The sequence below is a fragment of the Rhinolophus hipposideros genome, assembly GCF_964194185.1.
Source record: "Rhinolophus hipposideros genome assembly, chromosome: 6".
Classification (NCBI taxonomy): domain Eukaryota; kingdom Metazoa; phylum Chordata; class Mammalia; order Chiroptera; family Rhinolophidae; genus Rhinolophus; species Rhinolophus hipposideros.
The window spans coordinates 67,482,735-67,501,452 of record NC_138052.1 but is presented as its reverse complement, the minus strand read 5'-3'; the positions used below and the strand labels follow the sequence as shown (position 1 = coordinate 67,501,452).

At 33.2% G+C, this 18,718-nt stretch overlaps 1 protein-coding gene across 1 annotated transcript in view; it reads right to left on the bottom strand.

Moving 5' to 3' along the window:
* The window catches only part of CCDC150 (coiled-coil domain containing 150), a gene marked incomplete at its 5' end in the record, with an annotated part of 67,777 nt that overhangs the window by 39,489 nt on the left and 9,570 nt on the right, over window positions 1-18,718 (bottom strand). The window contains 9 exon segments of the mRNA XM_081051817.1: window positions 365-433; window positions 980-1,157; window positions 1,904-2,028; window positions 3,870-3,950; window positions 3,954-3,977; window positions 5,849-5,941; window positions 8,792-8,835; window positions 11,063-11,192; window positions 12,304-12,420. Of these exon segments, the coding sequence (XP_080907943.1) occupies window positions 365-433; window positions 980-1,157; window positions 1,904-2,028; window positions 3,870-3,950; window positions 3,954-3,977; window positions 5,849-5,941; window positions 8,792-8,835; window positions 11,063-11,192; window positions 12,304-12,420 (861 nt within the window).

Here is an 18,718-nt window from a genome sequence, read left to right as displayed (position 1 = left end):
TTTTTTTTCAAAAAAAAAACAACAAAAAAAAACCCCATCATGGTCAGCAATCGTGCCTCTGCCTCCCACAGGCCCAGTAGCTCACTCTCAGGGGACTTCTTGGCTAAACTACTCTGTGAACACCAGCGCTGGAGGCAGTGATGACTCACTGGCAAACAGATGCTCAACAAGCCAGTGTCTCCCAGAAGCAGCCTCATTGCTGCAGAGACTGGAGTGCTTTGAGTTGCAGCCAGCTTCGTGGCTTCCCTATTCCCCCATATCTTGGTATTCAACAAAATAACCCCCCCTCCCCCCATTAAGATCAGGTGATACAGAAGGCTGCAATACAAAAGAAATACAGTGAAATAAATCAAACGTGGAATACCTTGCTTTTAGCTAATTCCTTTTCCAAGTTGCGTTTTTCTTGTGCTATTTCTTTCTCTGTTTTATTAACCTGCCCAAGGGGGAAGAAAAAAGAAATGCGTCAATGTTAAAGCAGCTGACAGGCTCTACTATAGCAGACACATCCTGCATATCAATTAATACCTACACTGCAGAGATAGCATATCCTCTCAGAAAAGGGGCCACTCAGGGAGTCTCTGAAGCAGAGCAGACTTCACAAATAGCCCTGAAATTAGAAAGACACGTCTGCATGTCAGACTCTGCTGGTTCCTTCCTAACTAGGAAGGCAGGGCTGTTCCCCCTAAACCTACATTGTTCCACTCCTTCGAGGGAAATCGATTTTTAAAATATGATCCCTTAATGCGGATGTGTGAATTGTTAGTTAACATTCAGTAATGCTGTATAAGGGTATATACTACTAGGCACAGACTAATTTCCCATGCTAAAAGGCATAGATTAGCCATCTAAAGATTTCTTTAATGGGCAACTCAGACAATCTGCCTCTGGGTTGTATTTCTTGTTTTTTGCATTTAAAATACAATTCTAAAACAAGATGACCACCACAACCAGGAGCTAACATAATTCTGTCTCTACCTACCTCTCTCTGATATCTTTCTTTCTCTTCTAGCAGAGACGTCTTCTCTTGCACTGATGCTTCCAATTCACCTCTCAATCTTGCAATAGTTGATTCTAGCAGCTCTTTTTGCATTGCTGTTCTCTTCTCAGCATCCTGTACTTTCTGGATATACTGGTTATGCTCAAGGATTAAGTGGTCCCTGCAGGAAGAGAATAAGGAGACATGAAAGCTAAAAGAGAGCTCTTTAACAGAAAGGCTAAGTGTTCCTATAGAACATATCTCCGGCCTCAGAGCAGTTACCAAAATGTTCTAACAAATGCGATGGCTTGGTGCTATGTTGGAGGGATAGTGGATGGGGGGATGGGGGAGGGGGGTTCACAGTGTGAGGGATATAAATGATGAACGTCTAAGTATTACCTTGTCTTGGGCACCTGAAACTAAAAAAAAAAAAAAAAAAAAGAATAGGGGTTTAAGGTGTTCAGGATGATAAAGGGAGACTCCAGAGGGAGGATAGGCCAATTTTGAGGATATGGTAGGTATAATAGCATATATTCAATTTGGATATATAGACATCAATTCATTTTGGATTCAATTAAATATATATTCACATATATTTGATCATAATTATATAAAGACGTGTCACTTCAATATACGTTGAATTGGTATATAGGACTCTCATCTATTTTAATATCATCTTCTTTACTTTCATGCCCCTTTGTTCCCAATGTCTAACACAGTGCTTGGTGCCATCGTACTTCATAAATATTTGTTAAACTAAAATATGTCTTTCCCAAAAACAAACAAAACAAAACAAAAAAAAACTAGTTAGTTGAGGGCAGGGTCTTTTTGCGCTTGGCCAAGCAAATGCAGAATTAAACGTTTTCCTTAAAGAAATACAAATGCAACAACAAAAGATGCATAAGAAGTTGCCCACAATTTACTTACAGATGTACTTGGAGTCGAGTTTTCTCATTCTGAACAGTCTGTAGCTCACTTGAGATACTGGCATGGGCTGCATCCAGCAGTAAGTTTTGTTCTTGAAATGTCTGTGTCATCATTTTCTGTTCTACCTGTTAGAAGTAATGTTAAAAGCTGAGATGCCAGAAAGTCATTTGATAGGGTATCATTCAAAATACCTGATCTAAGATACTGAATTAGCTTACAAAAGACAAATTACTTCCCTTAAAAAATGTTTATTTTAATGCCCAGCTTTGTCCCCACTCTGACTTGACCACAATGCTATCATTTTATTCCTTTATTCCTAATTTATTCCTAATTAGGCAACAATCAAGATGCATTGTCTACCCAGCTTCCTGCGAAATTTATAAAACTCCTAAAATGAACATACTGTAGATATAAAATTTGTATTAAGAATAATTTTGGTACTTTAATATTTCAATATACATATTTTAAAAAGTAAAACAATATCAATGGATATAAATATAAAGTGAAAAGACCCCCTCCTCTGTATCTCCCTCACCTCTTCTAAATAATCCTACTCCCAAGGACAATCATATTTAATAATTTGCTGTAAATTCTTTCAAGAATATCTGAAAATTGTACTCATACTGTTACAACAATTGTTGTGCACAGTTTATCTTCTCTGGTTCCCCATTTGGAATTATCAGAACAACATTTTTATTCATACCCTCTCTATGTACAATTTATAAAGTTTTTGCAAATATAATACATATTAACAATTACTTCTATAAATGTGTTTTAAATTAACCCTTGTATTTTAACAATATTTGATTGCAAATCAAACCTTCACACTGGTAAAATGAAATCCCACTTGTATAATATCCCAGAGTTTTAAAATGTTTGTGACAACGTTCAGTCTACTTACATATGTGACTTTATTCAGTCTACTAAATTGTAAGTTCCATGAAAGTAGGGATTTTGTATTGTTCACTACTATAATCCAATTTAGACCTATACAGAGAAAGACCTATACATCATACCTGTACAGAATAAACACTAAATGTTTGTTGAATTAATGAAAAATATTTATTGAGTACTCGTTATGTGCAAAACATGCTTAGCATCGTGGAAAATAACAAAGATATAAGACAATGTCCTTCATGAAACTCACAATGTTATACAAGAAATGAGCCATGCACATAAATTACTACTTGGAATACAGAAAAGAGAGGCAGTATAACATATGATTAAAAACACTGACTCTACTGTCAGACCTAGGTTTAAATCCAGCTCTACCCCTTACTAGCTAGATGACTTCCAACAAGTTGATTAACTTCTCTAAATTTCATTATTGGTTAAAATGAAGATAATAAATATCCCTTTACATAATGACTGCTGAAATTAAAGGAGGTAATATATGTAAAATCCTTAACACAATGCTTGGTGGTAAGTATGGTTAAGTACGCTCCAAAAAAATGAGAGCTATTATCATTATTGTCTGTTTACTGTCCCAAGAGCATAAGTTGAAACAGGAAACTGATCCCTTCTGGTTGGAGTGATAAAGCATCCTGATGAAAGTGAGTCTTACAGAATGAATAGGATTCAAAGAGTTGAAGATAGAGTAAAGTTCATTCTCAGCGGAAGGAATGACATAAGTAAAATGGAAAAGCATAGATATTTGGGGAAAAGGTAGATAGTTTAGGGTCATTCATAAATGTTCTTCATGATTCCATAAATAATGGGCAGGTAATTAGTTTTCCTAAAGTAATGCTATTTGAGAAGAAACCATTAAGAAAGTACTTAGTGTAAGGCCAAATGACCCCTCTGATGAAAATTGAAAACCACCAATCAAAAAAAATTTCCGTTAATTTCTTGAAATTAATTGTTAAAATATTTTATTTATCCAGCTGGCCATGTGCATTTCCTGACCTCTTAGCCAAGGAGGTTTCCTGTTGAGTCTACCAGAAACTAACTGGTGTTAAATGAGTATCTGCAGAATGGCTTGATGGTCAGCAATAATTTGGGCATTTTCCATACTAACAGCCTGAAGCATGCTGTTCAGCTCTGAACACTAACTAGTCAGTTGGTCATTCAAACCCTAAGATAACGTATATAGCAAATCCTAGATCTCTCTTATAAATAATTATTTTTACTTATGTAACATCATTTTTGATGGCTGCATAGTATTTCACTAAATATGTGAACCTAATTTATTTAACCTACTCCAATGATATATTATTAAATCATAAAATACTGTCAAATATTTGGAGTCAACACCCAAATAATTCTAAATTAGAAGGAGCAACCAAAGCATTTGGCAGTTTACTGATCTTCTGTTCCTCACATTTTAAACACTGAGCAGAGTGTTTAAATGTTTAGATGTTGTGACAGAGCACAACATCTACAGAATAGAATTAACAATGTAGAAGCTTAGCCAGTAATGTAGAAACCTATTCCTAACATTGGATGGTGACCATTCAGAATTGTTTAGCTGATAACACAAAATATTTAAGCCCCTTTATCACCAATTACATATTCATAAAAAAGTAAAATATAGATGACTGTGCCATTTCACAAGATTAATCTTCCAAAATAAAACGCTAATCTTTTGTGCAACAGATCTATCATACATGTAGTTACTTTATACTTCTCTTGTCCTTTTGCTATTTTGAGATTTGTATTCTTGTGGAAAATATTTATCTTAATTATCAATTATTTTTGCAAAGTATATTTGGCAAGAATCTTATGTTTTAATGAACAAGTTCTTCAAGGATGGGGACAAATAACTGAAGGATTAATAGAATAACATTCAAAAAAGAAATAAGAAAGGAAAGATAAATGAAAGATTATCTGGAAAGCATCATAAGTGGTATGTGTAGTACAGTAGTTAGGAACACATTCAGGGGCATTTTAAAGTTATAACCAGATGTACAAACTGTTCATCAAGGAATACCTGGGAGGTGAGACAGAGGAGAAAAGAACTCTTGCTCCTTGAAAAGAAATAGCTAATTTTCTTTGGAGCCAGACTGCCTGAACCCAAATTCTAACTCTGTCACTTATTAGCTATTATTAATCCTCCTTATCTTTAAAATGAGAATAATAATAGTTTCTATAATAGTTCTGCAAGGATTACAATTTGTTAGTAACATAAGGTGCTTAGAATAGTGCCAGGAATGTATTAGATTGGTGCAAAAGTAATTGAGGTTTAAAAGGTTAAAAATAATTGCAAAAACCACAATTACTTTTGCACCAACCTAATAGAATGGGTGCAGTAAATGTTATTATTAGTATAGTAATAGTAGTAGTTATTGTTATTATTTTATAAAAGAACATATCTATTTTGTATTTGTTGTAGAGTACAGCAAGACTATGATCTTAACATTAAAGTAATCAAATTGTACTAACAAAAAGTTCTTTTAAGTGATAAGTACTATCTCATAGGACCCTACGAAAAATAAAGTTTGTCTGCATGTTTGGTGACTCTTCTCCATACACATGCATATATATAAAACATCAGTTAAATTTGGGAAACACTATCCCATAGAAAATGGTTACACATGACTCCAAAATCCAGCAAGTATTTCTTAGGTTCCTGCTGTGTGGTATGCTATAAAAGATACAAAGAAAGTACAAGATATAGCCCTGGGCACTGAACTGATGATAAGTTTATAGGGGGAAAGAAAAGGTATGTATTTAAGGAATAAATCAGAAAGCAAATAAAGGCAAGATGTAAACTAGCGCATGATTTAGCAGTATATCTCATATACTTATGTGTCATAAGATTTGGAGAGTGAAATGAGAAATGTAGTCAATTTGATAATGTTTCATAGATGAAGATCTTATAGAAATTAAAATTTGGATGATGGCAATGGTATGGATTTATATAATCAGAATTAATCTTGGTTCTTGGTTCCTTAATTGAACAAAATTAAATCATATCTAAAATACTAGAGAAATGGGAAGACTTACTTGTGCTTTTTCTGATGCTTCATGAAGGGATATTATTTCAGATCTCAAATATGCATTTTCTTCATGTTCCTTGTTGAAAGACATCTGCACATTCTATAGGAAAAAAATAATTTCTCTTTTTTATATGTAAGAGCTATTTTACATGTATCTCCATCAAAATATCTGTTCTGTCCCAGACAAGCAAAAAGTTAAAGGACTTCCTCACCATTAAATCAGCTTTATAAGAAATGTTAAAGGGTTTTCTTTAAGTAGAAAAGGAAAGGCCATAACCAGAAATAAGAATATATGAGAAAGGGAAAAACCTTATAGGTAAAGCTAAATATTCAGTAAGCACAGCAAATCACACATTTAAGAAGATACTACAAAGGTTAAAAGAAAAATGTATCAAACTCAACTCAAACTATAAGTAGTTAGGAGACACACAACACAAAAAAGATCTAAAATATGACATCAGTAAGATAAAGGCATGGAGGGGGTAGTAATACTGCAGTCCTTGTAGAATATATTGGAACTTAAACACCTATCAGCTTAAAATAGACTGCTATAGATAAAGAATGTTATACATAAACCTCATGGTAACCGCAAGCCAAAAAGCTACAAAAGATATACAAAAAACAAAGAGAAAGGAAGGAACCTAAACACAACAGTAAAGAGAAACAGGAAATCACAAGGGAAGAAATCAAAAGAACAAAGGAGCAGAAGACAACTATAAAAAAAAAAAACCCTAAAACAATTAACAAAATGGCAATAAGTACATACTTATCTTAATTACTCTATGTAAATGTATTTAATGCTCCAATAAAAAGATATAGGATGGCTGAATGGATAAAAAGATATGACCCTTCTATATGCTGCTTCCAAGAGACTCACTTCAAATCAAGACACATACAGACTGAAAGTGAAGAGATAGAAAAGGATGTTCCATGCAAACAGAAATGAAAAGTCAGCTGGAGGAGCAATACTTATGAGTATATCAGACAAAATAGACTTTAAGTAAAAAAATGTAAAAAAAGACAAAGAAGGACATTACATAATTATAAAGGGGTTAATCCAAGAAGAGGATATAACAATTGCAAATATCTACACAGCCAACAAAGGAGTATGTAAGTATATAAAACAATTATTAATAGACATAAAGGGAGAAATCTACAGTAATGCAATAATAGTAGGGGATTTTAATACCTCACTCACATCAATAGATATATCACCAGACAGAAAATTAATAAGGAAATAATGGCCTTAAATGTCACATTAGATGAGATCAACTTAATGGACATTTATAGAACATTTAACCTAAAAACTGCATACTACACATTTTTTTTTTCAAGTGCACATAGAACATTCTCCAGGACAGAGCATATATTAGTCCACAAAAACACCTCAGTAAATTCAAGAAGAATGAAATCATATCAAACATCTTTTCCAACCATGATAGCATGAAACTAGAAATTAACTACAGGAAGAAAACTGGAAAACACAAATATGTGGAAACTAAACAACATGCTACTAAACAACCAATGGATCAAAGAGGAAATCAAACAAGAAATCAAAAACTATCTTGAAAACAATGATAATAAAAACACAACTTTTCAAAATATATGGGATGCAGCAAAAGCAGTTCTAAGAGTGAAGTTCATAGCTATACAGGCCTACCTCAAGAGACAAGAAAAATCCCAAATAAACAGTATAACTATCCATCTAAAGGAACCAGAAAAAGAATAACAAAAAAACCCCAAAGTAAACAGAAAGAAGGAAATAGTTAGATCTTAGTGGAAATAAATGAAATAGAAATTAAAAAAAACAATAGAAAGGATCAAAAAACTAAGAACTGGTTCTTTGAAAAGATAAATAAAAAAGACAAACCTTTAGCCAAACTCATAAAAAAAAAAAAAAATAAAAGGAGACAGCCCAAATAAATAAAATCACAAATGAAAAAGAAATTACAACTGACACCACAAAGTCATTAAAGAATACTATGAACAATTATACACCAACAAATTCAACAATCTAAATGAAACGCATATATTTCTAGAAGTATATGAGCTTCCAATACCGAACCAGGAAGAACTAGCAATGAAATTAAAGCAGTAATTGAAAAAACTGCCAACAAATAAAAGTCCAGAACCAGATGGCTTTACAGGTGAATTCTACCAAACCTTCAAAGAAGAATTAATACTTATCCTTAAACTATTTCAAAAAATTGAAGAGATAGGAATGCTTCCAAACTCATTTTATGAAGCCAGCATTACTCTGATACCAAAACCAGATATATTACGAAAAAGAAACTTATGGGCCAATATCCTTGAACATAGATACAAAAATTCTCAACAAAATATTAGCAAACCAGATTCAACAATACATTAAAAGGATTATATACCATGATGAAGTGGGATTCATCCTACGAATGCAAGGATGGTTCAACATCCACACATCAACTAATGATATATCACATTAACAAAATAAAGGATAAAACACATATGATCATCTCAGTAGATACTACACAACATATACCATTTTAACCATTTTAAGTGTACAATTCTCTTAAAAATACTTGTGTTACATTTACATGTTAAGTTCAGTGGCATTAAGTACATTCACATTGTACAACCATCACCACCAAAAAATAGTTAATATTTCTATCAGTTCTTTAAAAAGTTTCTTTATAACAATTAATTTGTAATAGGCATATAATGCAAATGAGTATCTGTTTTTGCCAATCCACCTTTTTCAACTAGAATAACTACATGAAAGATTTCTTTCCTAATACCTGGTTGACAACAGTTCTGAATATACAACTCATTTACACTGAAACTTTTTTTAATAAAGATTTTAGGAGAATCAGAAAGACTGTAAACCAACATGTGTGAGGGAATATTACTTAGTGAATATTACTTAGTGAAGAGAGGAAAGGACACCTCTGCACTCTCCAACCTCAAAACTTACCTTATTTTCTTCTACCAACTTGGAAATGAGGTCATCTCTACAAACTAAAAACAAAAAGTCCACATAACTATGATAATAACAATTTAGTACAACTACATTGAAATTGAAAGGTATGTTTTTCTTTGAGAAGCCTTGATTTTTTTGGGGGGGATCTGTATTTTGTGTAAACAAAGAGAATACAAGTATTTCTATCTTATTTTTATAGACTAGAAACTAAGTCAGGGAATTACTAAGAAATTATTTCAGTCACATGCTATGGTAAATGAGGTCCCATTTTCTCTATGCATAGATATTAATGAATCAGAGAAATTTTTAAGCTGGAGAGGCACACGATCAAAAAATTGTTAGAGTCTAACAGAGGTTCAATAAAGACAGGGAGATGAGTTTAGAACTAGAAATGTAAAACAATGAGAGGTGGCTTTACAGTAAAGACAGTGGGGATGCAGAAGAAAAACACAGTCGTGAAATAACAAGCAGGGATAACTGTCAGGACTTGGTGGCTGACTGGTGGGATAAAAGGAATAGATGAGTCAAGGAAAATAATCTGGCCTTCAGACTTGGGCAGTGGAGTGGATGGTGGACTCTTCAACTCAACATGGGAATGGAGGGCAAGGAGCAGGTTTGGAGCATAGAATGAGTAAGAAGGGTTGGAATACTTAAGTTTTCATCGTGTGTTTTGATATCTGCAAGGCATCCAAATATAGATGTTTAGTTAGCAGTAAAACACCACCTGGAGCTCAGGAGGATGATTTTGTATGGAAAAAAAAATTTGAAACTAAACAAAGAGTGAAAATAAAACCAAAGACAGAAACAGAGGAACAGTTTGGCGTTATACTTTAGTAGCCAAAAGATGTAAATTTTTCTGAGTAATGTTTTGACTTCATAGAAAATTCGTAAAAATCTATTAGTTTTGTTTCACTTAAGTATTCTAAAGCCAGAAAATTACAAAACACATAAAAAGGCACATTTTATGTGGGATACACAAGAAAAATTTTACTTGATTAACTATAAGATATGCTTTGAAAATTTCCCTAATCAAAGTAAGAATGAAAGGGAAGTGTTTATCTTACTTGGGAGAACAATTTAATCACTTTAATTAGTGTGTGTGGGAGTGGTTACATGTTTATTGCTAATAAACACAATAAACAATTACATTTTTAAATTAATTGAAGCAAATATCTAAAGGCATCCTTTTTATTAACCTAGTTAGCATAATTATTCGTACCTTAAGTAATAAAACTGTATGCATGTAAAAAGTCTATTAATTAGTATGAAGCACATACATATAGTTAGTATTCAGACAGTCTTCCTTTTCGTCATGTTTGAATTACTGTTATTTTAATCTTTATTTTTCTACTGGTCTTCCATATATTCTTTACAAAATTCAAAAATAAAGCATTAATCCAATGAGAAACTAACATTAAAAAATCACGCAATCAGAAGGTCAAATAATACAATTGAAAGATCTGTGTTTTAGTCCCAGCTATTCTATTTATTGAGTCCTCAGATACAGATCATTTTATTCTTCTTTATCTTTCTCAAAAGGTTATTGTAAGGCTCAAATGAGGTAATGTGGCAGCACCATAAAGTGTAACGTAATTTTACAGCCATGCAATCATAAGAAGACAAAATTATCTTGGGGCATTATCAGTGAGAATTTCAGATAATAATTCACTACTCAACAATAATAACAAAAAAAGAGTAATTTCTGCTAAAATCAGTAAGTGAGAACACTGAATGGATTGCTCTTTGCTCTATGGTTTTTTATAATTTTCATATTCTTTTTGGTATTCCCTGACTCCACTGCAGCCAGAGAGCAGAGAAGGCACATGAGCAAGAACGCTGGGCTTGGAGTTGGAAGATCCAGGTTCAAGCCTCATTTAGCCATTTATTCCTTTTGTAACGGGGAAGTACGAATAGTTTTGCATATTACATGAGATCATTTATATGAAAGCTCTGAGTAAACCATGAAGTGTTACTCATATGTGAGGCACTGCACTGTAATGTTCCCAGGTCCATAAACACTTAAATAAACCAGAAAAAAAAATCTAAACAAAAAATAGTTTTCAATTAAGAGGGTCAAATTCTACTTTATTACCAACATTCTCTTTTCTCAGTGCCACAAATAGAAAGGAAATCAGCAATTTTTTACATTCAGGCTTATGGAAATACTGGTAACACTGGATACTTCAAGAATTTGGGATCTTAAGAGATTTTACACGAAATCTCAAAAAACTAGCAAATGTGTAATTCTAGCATCTATTTTCATACTTAGATCAGACTTTAGCTGTGAGATACCAGTCTCCAACTCTCCTTTTTTTTGTTGCTCCTGTGCCAGTAGTTCTTGGGTGCTCTGCATAGAACTGCGTAGCGCAAAGCAGTTTTGCTGCAAAATTTGCACCTGAAATTGTATAAGAAAAACTCATTTTCTGTAAGGTAAAGATTTTTAACAAACTACCTTATAGCACATGTGTGAGGCAGATTTTCCAATCTTAACATCCCTGAAGGGAGAAGGGCAGTTTATACGTAACAGTTAAAGATCTCAACAAAATACGGAGTCTTATAGCAGTGCTGTCCAGCAGAACTTTCTGGGCACTCACCAACACCACAGTCACCAGTCACAAGTGACGATCGAGCACTTGAAATGTAGCCTGAGTGCAAAATTGAATTTTTAACTTAATTTTAACTACATAGCCATATGTGACTAGTGGATATCTCTATTGGCAGAGCAAGTTATAGCAATAAAGGATCATTTACAGATTCCTTAAGTATAATCCTTTTTATAATTCTACTGTGAAGGACAGCCATTAAAGTAATTAAGTTAAAATAATGGATCAAATAATAGTTATTAATTATTAATTAAATATAATTAAGTTAAAATAAAATTAAGTTAAAATAATAAAGATGATGTAATCCAATTACAGGTATTAGGATTTGGAATTACTAATTGCCTTGGCTACTTAGAATTTAAAATATTCTAAATTACATGTAGGTACTACAAATAACAACTATGATGAAGGCAAATATATTATACTAAAATAAATAATGAACTGAAATGAACTGAAAACAGCCATGTAAACACATCCCCGATTGCTTATTAGTATTCTTTGCTTCAAGTATTAGCTCAGTTTAATCTTTATTTTCTATCCACATCACATACATAATGTAAGATGAGACCAGGGCAATCCCTTCCAAGATCAATCTCTGTAACAGAGATTATATGATGCAGGGGGAAGGATACTGTCCCAGGAGCTAAGTTGTCACCTCTACAAAGCCTGAGGCAAATTAACCTCTCTGGTCCTTAGCTCCCTCGTTCATAAATTGAGAGTGCTACACTAAATGACATCAGATCCTTTCTTATTTTGCACTAAAATATTTACTAAAGAAAAGTAAATAATTTAATAAATCTAGAGGAAATTATCAAAACTATAGATTTATGGATAAAATTATCAGCCTTTCTCTTTCGATTTCACTTCCCTGATATAAATAAGGAGAGAAAAAAATCTTTCTACCTGTTTCCGTTCCACTTCCACTGTTGACCCCATTTCCTGTATTCTGAGTAGCATAGCTGATCCCGATTTCTCAAGGGATTCCCTCAGGTACTTCTCTTGAGACAGCTGTCTCCTTAGCTGCAGAGCAACATTTGCAGTTAGGCATGACCAAGGCAACATCACAGCAGTTTAACAAAGATCCAAGTCACTGTGGGAAGTTTACCAGACATGACATCTAGCCCCAAACATTCTTCATCCGTTTACGACTATTCAGAAGCATGCTTTTGTTTTTCCCTAATGGATAACCTTCTAAGAAACACAGTCAGTTTGTTGCCTTTGTCCTACTGTGTAAGTCTGTTTTCCAAATTGTGGATCAGATCCGTTTAGTAAGTTGCAAGCAGCACTCCAAAAAGGAAAAACAAAAAAGAATAGAAAGAAAATATCTGAGCACATAGCAAATAAGGAAGAGTAAGTATTGCTTTGTGAAATGTCCATATTTACATACCTGTGTACAGTTGTTGCAGTGTAAAACATTTGTCTTACAATGGATTGTTGTGAATAAGTTTGAAAAAAAAAACACTAATATCATACCTTACTATACGTATTTTCTGTCTTTATTTTTTAAAATCTTACTTTCTTATATTTTGATTTCCTTGTCTATATATTTTTTATCCTATAGTATTATAAACATACCTTTGAAAGCTGTTTCAATTTTGTTTTGGAATTTAAAGTTCTAAAGAAATAATGAAGTAACTGTTTTTTTCTTTACTCTTCTATGTCTGGGCATTTTTTTAAAAATAATTTTTTTACTTTTCAGTTACACTTGACATATAATATTAGTTTCAGGTGTATAACGTAGTGATCACATATTTACATAACTTATGACGTGATCATCCCGATAAATCTAGTACCCTCCTGTCACCATCCATAGTTACTACAATATTATTGACTATATTCCCTATGATGTACTTTATATTCTGGTGATTGTTTTGTAACTACCTGCAGTAACTGTTAAATAGCAGAGAAAACTGACACTCAGGAATTGGGGTACACTACCTTATTTATTTCAAGTATAAAATGAGTCAGAAAGAGATAAAGGGAAGAGTATTTTATCATGAGGTAAGGAGATCCTTTTCAACTTAAAATGGGAATTGCAGAACATTATTCCTTTTATGTAGTGATGTTAAATTAAAATAAATTCTATTTTTAAGCCCCAGTGTAGATGACATAAGAGAACACTTTATAAGTTACATGTTTTCTCCATGGATGACATATTTTGTGCTTTAAATGTTTTTAAAAAGTTGAGATTAAAAAACTGTGTAGGAATAGAACTGTTATAAGAGCCCATTTTTGAAATATTCTATGATATTCTTAATCATACCCTAATATTGACATTTAGGTTTTTCTAGTTTTTCACTATTCTAAATACTGTTCTGCTGAACATGCTTGTGAATAAATCTTTCATTGCAGTTCTACTTATATCCTTGGGATAAATTCCCACAGGAGGAATCCATAGGTTAAAGGTATAAACATTTTTTAAACTTTTGATACATATTGTAATTTTACTTCCAAATTTAGCCTATCAGTAGTATCTGAATAAATTTCATCAGAACTATGTATTATCATTTTCTTAAATCTTTGCTAAAGTAGTAAATGAAAAACAACATCTTAACAATTTCTCATTTCGTTGGTTACTAGTGAGATTAAACGTTTTCTAATATGGTTATTAGCTCTTCATGTATCTTTTGAACTGTATTTCTTATTCTTTGCCCACTATTTTTTGTTGTTGTTTGTTTGTTTTCTGGGGGCAATTTCAAGTTCTTTAAAACAGAAGATTATTAATGTTTTCTCTAGTTTTGTTATTTTTTAAAATTAAAAGTTTATTGGGGTGACAATTTTTAGTAAAGTTACATAGATTTCAGGTGTACAATTCTGTATTACATCATCCATAAATCCAATTGTGTGTTCACCACCCAGAGTCAGTTCTCTTTCCATAACCATATATTTGACCCCGTTTACCCACTTCTACAGCCCCCTCCCCGCCTTACCCTCTGGTAACCACTAAACTGTTGTCTATGTCTATAAGTTTTTGTTTCTTCATTTGTTTGTCTTGTTCTTTCGTTGTTTTCAGTTTTATATACCACATATCAGTGAAATCATATGGTTCTCTATTTTTTCTGTCTGACTTATTTCACTTGGCATTATAATCTCAATATCCATTCATATTGTCGCAAATGGTCCTATTTCATCTTTTCTTACCACCGAATAGTATTCCATTGTGTATATATACCACAACTTCCTTTTCCATTAATCTATCAAAGGACACTTTGTTGTTTCCACGTCTTGGCTGCCATAAATAAAGCTGCAATGAACATTGCAGCACATGTGTCTTTATGGATAAATGTTTTCAGATTTTTTGGGTAGATACCCAAAAGAATTGCTGGGTCATATGGGAATTCTATTCTTAATTTTTGGAGGCATCTCCACACTGCCTTCCATAGCGGCTGCACCAGTCTGCATTCCCACCAACAATGTATGAGGGTTCCTTTTCCTCCACAGCCTCTCCAACACTTGTTACTATTTGCCTTGTTCATGATAGCCATTCTAACTTGGATGAGGTGATATCTCACTGTGGTTTTTATTTGCATTTCTCTGATAATTAGTGATGTTGAGCATTTTTTCGTATGTCTATTTGCCATTTGTATGTCCTCTTTGGAGAAATGTCTCTTCAGGTCCTCTACCCATTTAATTGGATTGTTTGTTTTTTGTTGTTAAGTTGTATGAGTTCCTTATATATTTTGGATATTAGCCCCTTATCAGAGGCATTGTTCGCAAAAATCTTCTCCCATTCGGTTGGTTGTCTCTTTATTTTGTCAATAGTTTCTTTTGCTGTGCAGAAGCTTCTTAGTTTGATATAGTCCTGTTCATTTATTTTAGCTTTTACTTCCCTTGACTTTGGAGTCAAATTCATAAAATGCTCTTTGAACCCAAGGTCAATAAGTTTAGTACCTATGTTTTCTTCTATGAAGTTTATTGTTTTAGGTCTTATGTTTATGTCTTTGATCCATTTTGAGTTAATTTTGGTACATGGTGACAGATAGCAGTCTAGTTTCGTTATTTTGCATGTGGCTTTCCAATTCTCCAAGCACCATTTATTGAAGAGGCTGTCCCTTTGTCAAAAATTATCTGTCCATATTTATGTGGGTTTATATCTGTGTTCTCAATTCTATTCCACTGGTCTGTGTGTCTGTTTTTCTGCCAATACCATACTGTTTTGATTATTGTTGCCCTGTAGTGCAAGCTGAAGTCAGAGAGTGTGATACCTCCAGCATTGTTCTTTTTTCTTAGGATTGCTTTGGCTATTCAGGGTCTCTTGTTGTTCCATACAAATCTGATGATTTTTTTGTTCTGTTTTTTTGAAAAACGCCATTGAGATTTTGATAGGGATTGCATGAAATCTGTATATTGCTTTGGGTGACATGGCCATTTTAACTATGTTGATTCTTTCAATCCATGAGCATGGAATGTCTTTCCATTTCTTTGTGTCTTCTTCAATTTCTTTTAAAAATGTCTTACAGTTTTCAATATATAGGTCTTTCACATCCTTGGTTAAGTTTATTCCTAGGTATTTTATTCTTTTTGTTGAAATTGCAAAAGGAATTGTTTTGTTTTTCTGAGATTTGATTGCCAGTATATAGGAATGCAATGGACTTTTTGTACATTGATTTTGTAGCTGGCAACTTTATATATTTATTGTTTCTAATAGGTTTTTGGTGGAGTCTTTAGAGTTTTCTATATATAGATAGCATCATGTCATCTGAAAAAGTGACAATCTAACTTCTTCATTCCCAATTTTGATGCCTTTTCTTTCTTTCGGTTGCCTGATTGCTCTGGCTAGGACTTCCAATACTGTGTTGAAAAGCAGAGGTGATAGGGGACAGCCCCGTCGTGTTCCTGAATGTAGAGCAAAGGTCTTCAGTTTTTCACCATTAATTATGATATTAGCTGAGGGTTTGTCATATATGGTCTTTATTATGTTAAGGTATTTTCCTTCTATACCTATTTTATTAAGTGTTTTAATCATAAATGGATGTTGTAGCTTGTCAAATGCTTTTTCTGCATCTATTGATATAATCATATGATTTTTGTCCTTTATTTTGTTTATGTGGTGTATCATATTGATTGATTTGCGTATGTTGAACCATTCCTTGTGCCCCTGGGATGAATCCCACTTGGTCATGATGAATACTCTTTTTAATGCATTGTTGTATTCGATTTGCTAGTATTTTGTTTAGGATTTTTGCATCTGTACTCATCAGAGATATTGGTCTGTAGTTTTCTTTTTTTGTGATATTCTTACCAGGTTTTGGTATCAGGGTAATGTTGGCCTCATAAAATGAGTTAGGGAGTATTGTCTCTTCAATTTTTTGGAAGAGTTTGAGTAGGACAGCTATTAGATCCTCTTTGAATGTTTGGTAGAATTCACTAGTGAAGCCATCTGGTCCTGGACTTTTGCTTTTGGACAGGTTTTGGATGACTGATTCAATTTCCTTACTGGTGATTGGTCTATTTAAATTTTTCCAGTTCTTCAGATTCAGGCTAGGAAGGCTATATGTTTCTAAGAACTTGTCCATTTCTTCTAGGTTATTGAATTTGTTGGCATATAGTCCTTCATAGTACTCTTGGATGATCTCTTGTGTTTCTGTGGCATCCATGATAACTTCCACTCTTTCATTTTTTATTTTGTTTGTGTGTTTTCTCTTTTTATCTTAGTGAGTCTAGCCAAGGGTTTGTCAATTTTATTAATCTTTTCAAAGAACCCGCTCTTTGTTGCATTAATTCTTTTCTATTTTCTTTTTGTTCTCTATTTCATTTAGTTCTGCCCTGATTTTTATTATATTCTTCCTTCTGCTGACTTTGGGTTTCATTTGTTCTTCTTTTTCTAGTTCTTTAAGGTGTAACATGAGGTTATTTGCATGGGAGTTTGCTTGTTTCTTGAGATAGGCCTGTAATCATATAAATTTCCCTCTAAAAACTGCTTTCGCTGCATCCCCAATATTTTGGTAGGATGTATTTTCATTCTCATTTGTTTCTATGTGTCTTTTGATCTCTCCTCTTATTTCTTCTTTGACCCAGTTGTTCTTTAAAAGTATGTTGTTTAATCTCCACATATTTGTGGTTTTTCGTGCTTTCTTTTTGCAGTTGATATCCAGTTTCAAAGCCTTGTGATCAGAGAATTAGGCTTGGTATGATTTCAATCTTCTTAAACTTGCTGAGGCTGATTTTATGTCCCAATATGGTCTATCCTTGAGAATGTTCCATGTACACTAGAAAAGAATGTATAGTCTGATGTTCTAGGATGAAATGCTCTATAAATGTCAATTATGTCCATTTCATAAATGTGTCATATAGGGCTGATATTTCTTTATTTTCTGTTTGGATGATCGATCCATAGCTGTCAACGATGTAGTTAGGACCCCTACTATAATTGTGTTTTGGTCTATTTCTCCCTTTAGTTCTGTTGGTAGTTGCTTGGTATATTTTGGTGCTCCCTGATTGGGGGCATAAATATTGATAACTGTTATGTCTTCTTGTTGTATAGTCCCCTTTACCATTATGAAATGTCCATCTTTGTCTCTTGTTACCTTTTTCACCCTGAAGTATGTTTCATCTAATATCAGGATGGCTACACCTGATTTTCCCTGGATACCATTTGCTTGGAGTGTCAATTTCCACTCTTTCACTTTGAGTCTATATTTGTCATTGTAGCTGAGATGTGTCTCTTGGAGGCAGCATATGGTTGGGTTTAGTTTTTTGATCCAGTCTGCTACTCTGTGCCTTTTTATTGGTGAGCTCAGTCCATTTACATTTAGGGTGATTATTGATATATGAGGATTTCCTATCATTCTATCTTTGGTTTTCTGGTAAGACTGTGTCTCCATTGTTTCTTTGCCTTTTTGTTGCTATTATTTCTGTGTGGTGGTGTTGTATGATTTTCCCCCAGTTCTTCTTTTATTATATTATATATTTCAGTTCTGGATTTTTTTTTTGAGTGGTTACCATTAAGTTTATGTAAAAGAAAGTTTCATATTTAGAATATTCCATTTTCTTCATCATGCTTGCTTTCTCCATTCCCTTATTCCAGTTCAGGCCTTTACTTTCCCCTCTTTTAGGTTTTTGTTGTCACAAATTATCCCTTTTATGCTGGTCAATTAGCCTCCTTCAGTATTTCTTGTAGTGCAGGTCATGTGTTAGAACATTCCCTCAGCTTCTGTATGTGTGGAAAGGTCTTTATTCTTCTTTCATATCTAGAGGATATTTTTGCTGAATATATTATTGTTGGCTCATAATTTCCCTCTTTTAATAGTTTTTAGAATAGTTTTTAGAATAGAATATTTGATTCCACTCCCTGTTGTCTTGTAGAGTTTCTACTGAA